General features: G+C 31.4%; 1 protein-coding gene across 1 annotated transcript in view; it reads left to right on the top strand.

Annotated features, from left to right (window-relative positions):
* Positions 1 to 15,749, top strand: part of LOC136981939 (CWF19-like protein 2) — a 50,630-nt gene that overhangs the window by 21,468 nt on the left and 13,413 nt on the right. The window contains exons 7-9 of the mRNA XM_067278347.1: positions 6,990 to 7,459; positions 9,415 to 9,489; positions 9,605 to 9,670. Coding sequence (XP_067134448.1) covers positions 6,990 to 7,459; positions 9,415 to 9,489; positions 9,605 to 9,670 — 611 coding nt within the window. The remainder of the gene's footprint in view (positions 1 to 6,989; positions 7,460 to 9,414; positions 9,490 to 9,604; positions 9,671 to 15,749) is intronic.

The raw sequence follows: 15,749 nt of genomic DNA on the forward strand, positions 1-15,749 counted from the left end.
GCATTCCGCGGAAATTTTTAAACAGATGTCGCTTACGCGGAGGAATAAAAGAACGCACCCCGTGTTCATTTTTTTATGATACAGTACGGTTATTTTATGCTACGGAACGAATTAGATGTTTTAACATGTATTTCTATGGGAAAATGCGTTTCGTATAACAGACGTTTCACTTAACGGACGTGCACCTGGAACAGATTAAATACATTATATGAGACACCACTATATATTTAATAATATAATAATACATTAATATTATTAATATATATACATATTAATAAAAATGCCTTAACATTTTATGTATTTTTATGTATAAAATAATAACAGATAAACAAAAAGAAAATATACAATCTACATCAACGTCACACCAGAATCCAATTTTGCATTTTCTCACACTAGAGACATTAAGAATGCTTAGACGTTACTTGCCAACAATTGACAATTGCGAAGATGATGTTTTCAGGGCGTTTGTGATCGTTGAAAAAGAAAGTTGAGACAGTTAAGTGCTCAAAACAAACAACACTCAACGAATTTTTCATTCTTCATCTACAGAGTAATTGTAAATGGAGGACACAATGTATTGTAAGCCTATACTACTGTATAACGCACTACTGCATTTTATTAATTGTTGGAAAAAAAACCACAAAACTACTTCACTTTAGTCAACACATTTTCACTTCTCCTTGGGGTGTCGACTTATGCGGAGTCGACTATATATTGTTATATTCTGTCCAAAATATAATACTAAAAAGACATAAGAACAAGAATAAAACAATAAAAAATTAATAAACAAATATCAAAATCTTGTTATATTCAGAAGTATCAATGTATTGTATTAAAAACATTTTAAGTTTTTATTGTTTGTTGTTTAGACATTATTATTATAATTAAATTAGGAAAAATTAATCTCTCATTTACAAATATTTATTTATTTAAAAAAATAATGTTCAGAAAATTTCTAAAGTGAGAATATAGCACATTATTCAGAAAATTTCTCACTTCAGAATAATCTGTTATATAAAGTTTTAGAATAATAGAGAAAAAATGTAGTTTCATTCAATGAAACATTGTCTATTTCATTATAATTTTAGTATTAATGATTAAATTTGATTCATCATAATTGTGTCCACAGAGGGGAACAAATGAAACACTTGCCTTTCCCTAGGATCAACTAAAATATTCCACAAACTATAATTGTAAAAACTGATTAAGATATGTATGTGGGAACTCAGACTTCAACCGAAAATAATACAATTTTGTTGTATATATAATTGATGTTTATCATTTGATAACTGTCAACTGTTACTTGAGAACATTTTGCCTTACATGTTCTCGATGCTGAAAGTGACGCTTTCCCACAACATTTTGGCCTTCTGGCCATATGATATCAACTTTAATAATTAATGGCCTGTTGAGGCAGTTGCCGTCCATTCCTCAAATTACAGGTTCCTTTGTTCCTGGTTACATTCATCACCTGGTCCTATAACAGAAGTTGTCGCTAATTCCTTAACCCATTACATTCACGCTGTGCCTCCTATTCATCACCAAACAGACTTATTCAGTTCCTCTTATTTGGATTACTGTTGTTGCTGAAACAGAATACTTAATTGCGTCCTCATATGACTAACTTCATTGCTGAAACTCTGGACTAGAAACTGTCTACTAGCAGATCAACCAAACTTCAGGTATTTACATCTATGTGCAATATCCTGCAAACTCTCTCACAACACCTACGATGTATCCCTGTAATCCTTTTTTTCTTTTCAAATACAGTGGAACCTCGCTTAACGAGCATAATTTGTTCCAGAGTCTTACTTGTAATGCGAAACACTTGTTAAGTGAAACAATTTTTCCCATAGAAATTAATGTAAAATATGATAATGTGTTCCACGCCGAAAAAATGCTCAAATGTTTTATGTATAATGTTTATTCAAAAAAAAAAATTGTACAATATACACTGTTAAGGAGCGTGAATCATCATCATCATTTCTTCTAGGGCAGAATGAATCATCCTGGAATGAGAATTCGATTTGCAGAAACAAAAAAAAAAAAACATCACAGCTAATATGTTTGATAAACACTCCAAACGATATGCCAAATTCTTGGGTTATGTAAAGGCTATAATTAAATATTAGAAATTAATTAATTTGACTAGAGGTAGGCAGTTATGTTTTCATCTTGTATTAAATTTAATAATTATAAATAGTTAATTTTTAATTCAGACATTTCTAAAATTTAATTTGGAATCAGTCATTAAATTTAATGACCCAAGAATTTGGCATATCGTTTGGCATGTTTATTATATAACGGGCTATGGTTGTTGATGTTTATAAGTAATATGTGTGAACACAAGCTTGGAAAAATACGTAATCACAAGCGACACTAAGATGCTAGTACGGGGGTCCCCAACCTTTTTGTACCTAAGAGCACATTCTAGAATACCGGCCGGACGGCGGGCACCATTTATTTTTTCAAGGTGAATTTATACTTGGACATAGTTAATAATACATACACATAATGTACAGAAAACATTTAATTTCAAAAATGTAATAAAACATACACAAGACTATTAACAATAATTTTTACAAAACAAGTAATTACTAAACAATGCATACAAAATCTACAGAGTATAAAAATTCTTTATAAAAAATATGTCTGAAAGTAAATGTGATTTTTGGCATTGCATTTCATTGGCCATTGCTTCGTAATTAAGAGAGTATGATGATATTCCTGCTCGTAAGCAATCGTCAAGGTGTTCATCTGTAAGTCATGATCTGTATTTTGATTTTATGATATTCAGAATGGACCGGTTTATTTCATTTCAGGTATGGGAAATTTGGTTGGTGAAGATTTGGCGGAGGGGAAAAAGAGATCGGTCGCATTTCGCTTTGTGCTTTTATCTGTGTTGGACGCCATTTCTACTTTTGAGTGGTTAATCATTAAAAACGAAAAAACTTTTACATAGCATTTTATTGAAAACCGAAATATTTTTATTTTTATTGTGGTCTCACAGTGGCGGGCACACGTAAAACGATCGGCGGGTGCTATGGTGCCCGCGGGCATAGGGTTGGGGACCACTGTGCTAGCAGAACAAGTGCTAAACACAGACTGATGAGCATGCCGCACGTGCACAATTTGGGACTTCCCCTCTCCTCATTACTCGTTATGCAAAATATCGCTCGTTAAGCAAGGCAAATTTTTACAATTTGTTTTGCTTGTTATGTGAAATACTTGTTGTGCGAGGTGCTCTTTAAGTGAGGTTCCACTGTAAATATTATTAGTTATTATTTAATTATTAGTTGTTAAACTGGCATTCAAGTGATTCGCTTCAACTTGTCATCTCTCCGACTCGCCTTCTCTCAGATAGCCTCCATCCCAAATCCAATTGCCTGTGCACGTGACTGCTCGCATGATCTAACAAAAACAAAAGCAATATTCTTTGATTTGACTTTATGATAAGGATTAAAGCAATTCAAAAAGTGTTAGACAAGTTAACACAAAATCTGTGTTTTGGAAATGTCTATCATACATGTCTCTATTTTAAAATAAATTAAGAAAAAAAATTGTACCAATTATTTTATTTTTATTAATTTTATCTTATTATTTCATATTTTCGAAAAATTTTAGTAGATTTTCACACAGAAAACTATATGTGGCGAGTCATAAAAGTCATCGGGCACTTCTGTCATTAAACTACTTTATGCTACTAATTTTAAAATAAAAGTACAGTACATAAAAATATTAAACAAAGCTTTCTTGTTATTTCTTCCATTGCAATTAACTAAATACTACTATTTTATTGACAATATAATAGGAAAATTGACAAAAACAATAAAGTTATTAGCATCCTATAATATCAAGGTCACAAAATTAACCAGATAGCTTAAAGATATCATTATTATTTGCGATTTTTATGAGATTTAGCCATAATTCTATGGTAGTCTATAATGTATCAGTTATAAAGACCTTGAATTTTATTTCTCACACACTGCTTTTATTTGGCAAAAATGGAAAAAGTTTGTAGGGAAACTATATTAGATATCAGAAAGTTAGTAACGGATCACTGGAAGTTGGGTCTATCAGTTAGAGATATTAGTAATATTATAAGAAGAAGCAGCTCAACAGTACATGATATCATAAAAAGATACAGAGATGAACATAAAATTGTGAATAAACAAAGATCAGGACACCCTGCATTGTTAACAGTACAAGATAAGCACAGTATAATCTGAAAAATAAATAAAAAAAATTCTGAAAGAAGTGCACCAAAACTTGCAGCTGAATTGGAAAATTACACTGGAGTTTACGTTCACCCAGAAACAGTAAGAAGAGTCGTGAAGGAAAGTGGATATAATGATAGAGTGGCCAGGAGAAAATTTTTTGTTAATGACTGAAACAAGGAAGTTTGCTGTTGGATAAAGATTATGAATATTGAAAGCATGCAATATTTTCAGACAAAAGCAAATTTAATATCTTTGACTCCGATGGTCGAACCGTGGTGTGGAGGAAGCCAAACTACGAACTGAATAAAGAAAACCTTGTGCCAACAGTAAAACATGGAGGAGGAAGTGTTATGGTATGGGCCTGTATGACAGCCTCTGGAATTGGAAGACTTGTGTTTATAGATACAAATATGAATACAGAAAGATATTTAAATATTTTAAAAGAAAATTTAAAGACTTCTGCGGTCTTTAAATTTGGGTATAACAGTAGCTACAAAATTATGTAATCTGTCTTTAAAGTTAATATTTTTTTTATTTATAAACCTTTATAATAAACTTAGTGGCACATAAGTCATCTGCACTTTTTATATAAATCAGTACTGTAATATGTTACTTCTGTTGTGATCAATTTTTTTCTATATATTGGTGATCTTTGTGTAGGTATTTGTATATAGACTAAAAGCGGATTTTAATCACAAGGATATAATTATACGACTCGACTTTCTAATAAATATAAATATATTTGAGATAAAAGTGCAAAATTTTAATATATTATAAATATTTACTAATATAATCTGTGTTTACTGGTAATATTTGACGAGACTGCTCAATTATCATGTATTTGAATGTAAATATTACTGTTTACGAAAAGAAACCATATTATTTTTGTATTGTAAGTTTATTTTTGCTTCTTTTTTACTATTTATTCTTTTTCTTCTGACGTATAATTGCATTATGGAATATTACTTTAGTTTTCAAATTATATTCTGTTCATTTAAGTGTAATTTGCATCATAATATTTAATTATTAAGTTATTATGGTAAAAGAAAGTTTAAAATAATTTTTATAAAAATAAAAATTTTATAAAAGTAAATTTGTTTGACTGTTAAATTACTTGCTTAATGAACAATGAACAGAGATATTTACATATAACATCAGTTGAAATTTGTATCTATACATGTTACACAGTTCTTCGTCCACATAAAGTTTTATTATTTTTGTCATAGTTTTCTGTAGATATTATAATTTTAATTGATCAAGTTAGAAGAAATGGAGAATTGTTTTCTTCAACTTTTACTTAAAGTTAACTTATAATAATTTTCTTGATTATATAATCACTACTTAAAATGTACTGGGCAAGTAAACAAAAAATTTACTTGCAAGGAATACACATTTTAACTCTGAGAGCTACCTAAGCATGGTATTATCTTGTTAACAAGACAATTGCATTCTTAACTCGGTAGGGGTCGTATCATTTGACAATTCATAGGGGTCGCTGCAGGTCACCTCGACCCACATTTTAAATATTAATTTATATCTTAACAGTTTAACGTTTTTCATTTTTTTCTTTTATATATTATTTCTTATTCTATTTAGTAATTAAATAAACATATATGTTAACTTTGAAAGCCTTAGTTAATTATTTATTAAAATTTGAATTTACATTTTGAAGGAAATTTTTATAAGTATCTGAAAAATTCTAACTATTTGAAAAAACATGAGACAAGTAGTGATGATAAAAGTTATTTTTATCATAGAAAAGGTATGTCACTTCATGATTTAAAAAAATTATATTTATTACATTTACATTAGATTAATAATACAAATTTACGCAGGCGTAAAGGGTCACTGTGGGTCACCATGACCCCAAAGAGCCATTATCTTTTAATGCATTCTGCAAAACTGAGTAATGGCCATACGTTCCGATAATAACTTAGAATGTAGGAAGCTACTGCGAGTCACATCAGTAAAACAAAATTATTAATGATTCAGCAAATCATAATATAAGGTGTGCGGGTCAGAATGGGACATGCGACCCCCTCCCGGGTTAAGTAGCTCAATAGCATGCTTAGGTATAACAAGAAACTCTTAAACCTTAAATATTTATTTACTACACTGACTTGAGGGATAATATTTGAAACATAAGTAAACTTTTCACCTGATCATCCCTTGTGCATAATATTTGTTTAAAATGATAAAGTTTTCTTTGAACTCTTAGTTTTATTTTTATTATCAAATAATGATACATTTATTTTTGTAAATTTAATCATAAAATACAAATATAATCATTCGTTAACTCGAGTTTTAGATTAATGTGAAACGATTACCGAATTACGTCATGCTATAATAATGCTACTAATTACTAATTAAAAGTCAAGTAATTTGGCCTAGAAGAAATCAGTACAGTTATATCTAAATTAATAGTTATTGAAGCATAACTAGCAACACGTCTGAACAGCAAGCTGGAGTTGGGGTTCGAGTCTCACTTTAGGTCCTTCTTTTCTTCCAGAACCTACTGAATTAATTATTAAATTTATCAAGTGATGGCACTTAACTCCTGCTTCTAGACTAAATAAGTTGATGTTTAATTAGTAATTAATAGCATTATTATAGCCCGATATAATCCAGTAATCATTTGGCATTAATCATAAAATAGTCTTTTGCATAGTAAACTAATTTCATTTGAATCAGTCAAAATTAAAAAATATTTTTACTCTTTTCTACATTGTTGACCATTTCATAATTTAAAAGACTTAATTTGTTTTACAGAAACTGATAAGAATAATGATAATTCCATGAAAAAGGAGTGTTTGCTTGAAGAAACAAGAAAAGAATCATCACTGTTAACTGATAAAGAAATGAATGAATTAGGTGCAAAATTGCTGAAGGCAGAAATGTTAGGAAATTTAGAAGAGGTTGAAAAGTTGGAATCAAAATTAGAAGGGGCTAGGAAAGCTAAAGAAGAAGCATCTTCTCCGAAAGAAGTTCCATTGTTAACCGATAAAGAAATGAACGAATTAGGTGCAAAATTAATAAAGGCCGAACTGCTAGGAAATATGGAAGAAGTCAAAAAATTGAAATCAAAATTAGCAGAAGCTAGAAAAGTTAAAGAAAACGCCAGCAACCAGGTAAAAGGAAAATTGGATGAAACTGTTCTTCTTGTTAAAACTGATAACAGAGGCTTTACTCAACCGATATCTACTTCGCAAGCCACTTATACCGGTAAAAAGAAAAAACAGGTAATTTTTATCATAATTTCTCAATTTTATTTTAAAAAATTTTTAATATAAAAATATTGAATAAAAAACTTAAAGCTAAAAAATATAGTTTGATAGTTTACTCTTAATTCTTTCAAATAATGTTAAATTTACAGATTAACAATAAATGTAGAAGTGAATAAGCAAGTGATGACAAATCTTACTTTTATATTTAAATTAATGAATTTTTGCATAACATAAACAGAAAAATATTTATTAAAATATTTTAAAAATGTCATTAATTATATAAACAAACACCTCATAAAACTGGTTGAAGTTTGAATTACCAACACCAACACAAAAAATATCCAGCAAAACCTATACTTTAATAGACAAATTAATGTTTTCAACCATCTTGAACAGTCATAATCAGGTTTAACCTAATAAAATCAAACCGTGATTGAAATTAGAACATTTTTTAAAACAAAAATTACTGATCATATCGACGTTCTTTTTCTTCACTGTTCAAATTTATTAGGTTAAAGCTGATTACGACTGTTGAAAACGTTAGTCTATTAAAGTGTACGTTTTGCTGGATTTTTGCTGTTGACATGTTAAAGTGTACATTTTTTAATAGCATATTAAATAATATTTACATTATTTTTCTGACATAGATAACCTTTACCTTGTTCTAATCATATAATAGTCATAAGATTGTTATGAATAATAACAAAACTATTAGTTTTGAAATTAGTTTTTCTCATATTTGGACATTGAACTTGGATTTTGATAAGATAAATTTATCAATATTAAATGACTTAATATTAGTTAATTTCTCACTTGTTACATCTACAGTTCAATAAATAAGCATTCAGTTATTGGAAAAAGAACAAGCAATTATTATACATCCACAAGAGCCGAATTCTCGGGCTAGAGTTGGCAATAATAAATAAATAATTAATAAGACAATTTGGCACTAGAGCTTGGCGTTAGGCGCCATCTCTTACTAAATTTTAACATTATAATTATAATTATAATTATAATTATTAAATTTAGTAAGAGATGGCGCCTAACGCCAAGCTCTAGTGCCAAATTGTCTTATTAATTATGTGGATGTATAGCTTTGTAACGGGTTAGTCGTTATTTATTTATAAGCAATTATTAATTGTTAATTAATGGCTAGAATTGAGGATCTCAATTTGTCCACAATGGGCCATATTTGTTTGCTTAGTTTATGGGTTTTTGCATAGCCAAATAGCCTCAGTATATCGGGTGATTGCATTATGGCATTCCCTGAATTTCACGATGGAATCACCGGTCCGGCGGTCGTTTGGCATATTACTAAAATATTGGACTTTGGGATGTTTATATATGTATATGTACACCGTGTCGGGGTTAATTAATGGCTGGCTGGGTGCCGTAGTACGTGATTATTGGACGTGAGTGCTGAAGGCATCCCCAATTAGTGCCGTATGTAACCAAGGATGGTTATATCTAAATTAAATACATTTCGAAGCAAAGATTGGGCAGAGGTCTGGGTAGCATAACTGGCAATGCATCTTTGTGGTAAGTGGGAGTTCAGGGTTTGAGTCTCTCTCCAGGCCAATTCTTTTTTCCAGAATATTCTAAATTGTTTCTTTGATCAAGCTGCCAAAGATTTTTGCTTTAAGTGGTAATTATTGAGGAAAATATATGGTAATGGGTCAATTATCTGGCATTTTGAAATCCAGAATTACCATAAAACCAGCTAGTTTTGAATTTGATGGACTACAGCACAGCTGTAGTTTGCCACATGGCTGCTTTGTTTTGGATTCTGTGGTATGTGTGTCACACAATGCTAGTTCCAATATATTCTTTATTTTGTTTTTAATTTTTATCCTAAATATTACACTATACATGGCATTCTATATTTTAAGAAAATTAATAATGCTTCAGAAATGTATTAATCTGTTAAATACAATTTTCTTCTTAACTTTGAAGTATAATTTTCATTCCAGGTAGATACTTATGATGCTGGTGGAAAAAGAACATGTTATTTTCCTGATGATGATAAATATTCCTTAAAACAAATGGTAAATATATTTTTAGGAAATACAGTAGCATTTTTAAAATTATATAATAATCAGTAAATGTATCATTTAAAAATTACTTTTTAATAAATCTATAAATATTTTTAAAAATTTCTAGTTTGAAAAAGAAAGGAAGACAACTATTGATGATCAAAATGCTGAATTTGCAAGATTGTTTGCTAAGGTAATTGTAATGTATGATTTTTATTATTATTTTTTTTAATGAAAATCATGCAAAATATATGCAATACAAACTATTACAGGAATTTATTCCATTACATCAGAGCTCTTAATATTTTTCTATTAGTAACCTTTTATCTGAGAAAATTTTACATAACTAACGGTATATACAGGGTTCCTATGCACCTGGAAAGTCAGGGATTTTCATTAGTGTTCAGAAAAGGTCATGGAAAGTCAGGGAATTTGTGGAAAACTGTCAGAAAGTCAGGGAATTTGTCTCCTCAGCTGCCTTGTTGATTTCAGTTTGCTGAATATGGACTGACCAAGCGTAGCCATCTGCAGGCGGCAAGAAGTAATGCTGCAATCTTTAATAAGAAAATATACCAGAATATGTTTTGAATCTGAAATGGCTTTTTTCATCGTTCTGAAGTCATATTAATCCACAACTGTAAAATTATAACAGGATAAACTACTTTTATGTAATAGTGTTTAATTTTTAATTTTAATAATTCAGCGATTATAAAAACATAAATTTGTTAATTAGAATAAAACATAACTAATTAAAAATTAGTTTACAAACTTTTAAAACTTGAAATCGTAATTTATTAGAATGTTTACTTCAAAACAGCTAAATAAATTACAGATTTTTACTGATCTAATTGTTTTTCACGTTTAAAACATTACTATACAACAAATTATAAATAGCTACCCATCATTTACAGTAAAATGCTGACGTAGACTAGTAGTTTTTTACATTTGTTGTTACGATTTTTCATGAAAGTACTGTACTTTAAGCGTATTTTCTCCCTCTCCCATTAATTTCCGCAATTTCGATACATAGTTTAATAATTAGTTTAACAGAAATGATGTTGGGTAACAAATATCCACTGATTTTGGCAAATTTAGGGATCATACCTGTAATAGATATACTGTAGTTATAGTTTAGAAAATCAACTAGGTAATCCGATAGTTTAACCAATGTTAACTTACTTATAATTAATTATAAATTTAAAAAGCTGGTACATTTTTAAAAAATTAATTAAATTACTAAAAAATTAAAATAAATTTGATTATCTTTTGTGCGAAACAACACCAAAACAATTTTTATAGTTATGTTGCAAAACAAAGAGATTTGTAGTTACGATTCTATGTGCTGAATTTCTATATTTTATTAACATATAATTGTAATTTCGTTTGATGTTTATTTCTGTATTTATTTTATTTTATTTTATTTAAATTCTATAAGTTTTAAGAATCCCAATTTTCAAAATACTAGGACGTCATAAGAATACAAGTGTGAGGTTCCAGAATTGTCCCGGAACTCACTAAAATAGAAAAACGTAAAATAATTTAATTATTAGATGAAAAAAAGGAATGAACAAAGATTTTTTATAGAAAGTTGAGAAATAGTCAAGACAGTGCAGCTCTCAAGATTGATCATTTGGATTGGAGTCGGATTTTCAATTGTTTGAAAAGACAATGAATACTTCTGTGAACTCCGATTCTTCAATTGACGTATGTAAATTGGAGAATCCATTAGATCCCCATCATAAAGCGTGGGTGAGGGTCCAAAGCCAATCCAGGGAATGATTGAGGGATAGGAAGGTGATAAAAGCCAGTGTCTCGAGGACATGAGGTTGTCGAGAGTCATCTCTTCTGTAGCCATTGCCACCAATCACCTCCAGTCATTTGCCTTTTCCCTGCACTTTATCTCTGCTATTTTGCTGCCGCTGTCGTCTTTTCCTTCCACAAATTAACAGTTGCCTTTCAAAAGGAGGACTTTTCTAACTCAGAAAAAATACGAGTGATTTACATTAGTGCTAGACATCAAATGGAAATCAAATGAACTTTATGTATTCTCTCACCACACCGATTTGTTTAAAAACAATACTCACACCCAAAACCAATCACCAGTGTGAAAACTTCCAAAAAAGCAAACGTTTTCGATTTCCCTCCTGGGATCTTTGTCAGGGTTAATTAGTTCTTTCCGTTGGAACTGGATTCAAAGGTTTTTTAAAAATAAAAATTTCGATCGCTTCCAATGTTCTTAAATGTTCCTGATGTTGGGTTGTTCAGATAACTTGCGCTTCTTCAAAAATCAGTATTACGTCCTGGTTCGTGGCATATGTGGACAAAGCAGTTGTATATTTATTATGCGTGATGTCGGACTTGTGTTTTTTTATTCTAATGGCTATTGGCCATTTGGTGGAACCGATGTAAATTAAATTCTTATCCCATCTCTCGTCTTTCAAAGAGGTTGTCGAGAGTCATCTCTTCTGTAGCCATTGCCACCAATCACCTCCAGTCATTTGCCTTTTCCCTGCACTTTATCTCGTTGTTCCTTAATAGATCATATATTATGGAAGGGTTTCTTCTGTATGTTATGATCTATTAAGGAACGGGAAGACAGCTCCGACCCGAACAGGCTCCCGGGAGTATACAGCATTCCTTTCAAAGACGAGAGATGGGGGATAGGAATTTAATTTACATCAGTTCCACCAAATGGCCAATAGCCATTAGAATAAAAGAACACAAGTCCGACATCACGCATAATAAATATACAACAGCTTTGTCCACATATGCCACGAACCAGGACGTAATACTGATTTTTGAAGAAGCGCAAGTTATCTGAACAACCCAACATCAGAAACATTTAAGAACATTGGAAGCGATCGAAATTTTTATTTTTAAAAAACCTTTGAATCCAGTTCCAACGGAAAGAACTAATTAAGCCTGACGAAGATCCCAGGAGGGGAATTGAAAACGTTTGCTTTTTTGGAAGTTCTCACACTAGTGATTGGTTTTGGGTGTGAACAAATGAACTTTCCTTTCCGGATCATTCACTGAACATTGCTCCGGATTCCATTACCGCTGCTACGAACTTAAGACAAGAAATGAAGATAACTTTAACCCGTTTACTGTTTAACTATATTGTAAGCATATTTGTACAATAAAGAGATGTCTTCGTCCATCTGTACCACGTTTCCCAGTCCCTCGACTTCCCTGACATTGGGAAAATTAACTTTATTCCCTTTATTTTCCCAAAGGGAAAGAGTCGTCATATCTCACACAAGCGAAACGTGAAGTTTCAAATCTTATGTTCTAAATGACGTTTGAAATTATGTTAAACCTGAGGAAGGCTATTTAAGATTTAATTAAACAAACTAATGTTTTCAGCAATTTGCTATAATTGTGAGAAAGATAACCATCTTTCTCACTTTGTGATATGATTTGCAATAATTATAAGAATTGTAATTAAGGGTTAAAATAGATAAATTTTGTCTGCATTCTTAAAAAAATTTTATGCAAAGATGAAATTTAATGTGAAATTAAATAAATAATAAATAAAAATTATTATTAAAACTCTGGCCTTTACACCAAAACCAAAATCAAAATGGCAGCAACAGAACTTTTTTATTTTAATGAGTTGCCAATTCAGCTAATTTTTTGCTAGATTTAGTGGATTTGTTAGAGAAGATATAGTAAAATCTTACACCTATCCCTCTTTATAAACAATCTATTTTTACGCAATTTCGAAATAATGTGGTTGACAAAAGAAAACTAATTCTTTTTTTACATGATCGATTTTTTGAGGGAAAAAATGCTTTATTTGAAAATTTTTAAATTTAACTTTTTGTTAAAATTATGTTGCTGTTTAGAAAAAGTTTGGTTTTAAAATTATGTGTTTCTAAGAGTTCATTTTAAGCACAGTACAGTACTATTTGTATATCAAAGAATACTGTTTGTTGATTTTATGCTATCTTGTATTTACTAGGTTTACATACAAATAATAATGATAAATGATGATAAAATATTGCAGCATTCATATCTTTTGTGAAAATCGTGACAGCTGTCATATACATTTATTCATTGTGAAGGTACAGAACATGTGAGGAGTTTGGTGATTGCTGACATTGACAATAATGCAAGTCAGACTTGGTCAGATGAGCACAGTCTGTTCACAGAATCACAAACTCTTCACAGTATTCCTGAATTCTTTCTTCATTTGATCACCTGGTGTATGGTATATTAATACATTTGCAACTTCATGATTTATGGAAATTGATGATATTTTTACCAGGGAAATCTAATTTTTAATTACATCTAGAATAGAACAAAGCTTATTAAATTGTAGCAGAAATGTCTTGAAAAAAGTCATAAAAATAAATTTTTATTTTATATGAGATGCTGCATATTTTAAGTAAATTAATTTATTATATACAGTAGAGCGTCGATAAGTGGAACGTTGGTAAGTGGAATGGCCGGAAAGTGGAATGATTTTCAGTCGGACTGTGTCGTGCTGAATCGAATGTTTTTGATACTAAATTTACTTCTAAAGTATAATTTTCATCTTTTTTATATTCTTTAATATATTTATTTTGTTTGTACAAAATGCAGAAATAATTTTTAACGATACGATAGCCTCGATGATTATTATAAAAATTTTCGTTAGGCTTAAAATCGACGAAAATTCAACACGAAGCGACACGCAACGGAGAAAAATTCAACAGGAAGCGATACGCAACGGAGAAAAATTTGAACATCGGACAGGTTAATGTATTTTTTCGTACAAAGTCGGAAACTGGAACAAATCATTAACTGGAAGGACCCCAGTCCCCAATTGGTTCCACTTATCGACGCTCTACTGTATTACAAACAATTTAAAATCATATAAAATTTATTATTAATTCAATGGAGTAGAAAAAGAATGAAACTGGTTTGGAGTAAATAAAATGCAGATTCAGATTAGCAAATGTTCATTGCATTGCAATTCTCAAATTTCTTAAATGTTACTTTTACACTCATTGCCATAAAAATTAGTGCACCAAGAAGGAGTGATCTGAATGCAATTGTACATGTATGAGAGTAATATAAGTAAGTGATTAAAAAAATGAAAGCAAAAAGATAATTTATTGCAAGAAAAACTACAAATGAGAGACTGTTCTAGTAGTCTGTTGGGCTATCTCTAGCATGAATACACAATTTAATATGGGCAGACATGGAGGCATACAAATCATATAGTGTCCTGCAACATCTCAGTCCACAGTTGTTGTAAGTGGTCCTTTAGTTTGGCCAAACTCATAGATTGTCCAATTTGGCATCCCAGGTGATTCCAGATATGTTTGATTGGTGAGAAATTGGACTGGGCAGGCCAGGGAAGTGTGAGTATGTGGCGGAGGCAGTCCTATGACACTCTTGCTGTGTGTGGTCGAGCATTGTCCTGTTGGAAAATGGTTCTCAGAAGCCCTGCCATGAAAGGGAGCACCTGGTTGCAGGATGTCACTAACATACAGCTGGGCTGTGATGGCACCTAAGATTATCATGTCAGCTGTGGAGTGGAGTGCCACTGCAAAGTGTAGGCAGGATTGAAGCGTCTTTTTATGGGGCCTGCAGGACACGAACACAGCCATCATCAGCGCCAAACTGAATCTGGATTCATCACTATAGATGACCTGGTTTCATTCCATTGCAGTCCAATCCCATCAGATGTGATACCACTTCAAACAGAGGCGATGGTGGGTGGTGTCAACAGCAGCACATGTAATTGCTATGATACCAAATGTTCCTCGCCCAGGTACAGACAAAGGAACCTGTAATGATGGCACCATCTGTGTTCAGATGGCAGACAACAATGCAGTTGACTGTGTGGGTGCTTGTCACAGGACTATGCGGTCCTTCCTCTCAGCAAGTGATCTGCCAAGAGCACCCTGAGTCTGGGTGCTGTGTGTGTGTGAGCTCTCTCTCATCCACTGGTCCCAACATCTGTGTTGTCAGAATGGCCTAGCTGCGGGCTATTTGGCAAGATGACCATATGGTTTCTCTCAACCTGATGATCTTTCCTCTCAAACTCAGTTAGTTGTTTATATGGTCTTTGTGTGCTTTTTTTAGGCCAAGGGGACACAGTTTAACTCCCTCTACTGGCATCACACAATGAGCCATTATGCTATAACTTTAATCATTTCCATATCTGCTTAAGACTTATCTTCATGCCAAATTTCACAGCAATACAACAACTCTTTCTTGGTGTGCTAATTTTTATGGCAGTGATTGTACTTGAGAACTTCTCTCTTTCAATGCTGTGA

The sequence above is a fragment of the Centruroides vittatus genome, unplaced genomic scaffold (genome assembly GCF_030686945.1).
Source record: "Centruroides vittatus isolate TY-2023 unplaced genomic scaffold, ASM3068694v2 contig_799, whole genome shotgun sequence".
NCBI classification, from domain to species: domain Eukaryota; kingdom Metazoa; phylum Arthropoda; class Arachnida; order Scorpiones; family Buthidae; genus Centruroides; species Centruroides vittatus.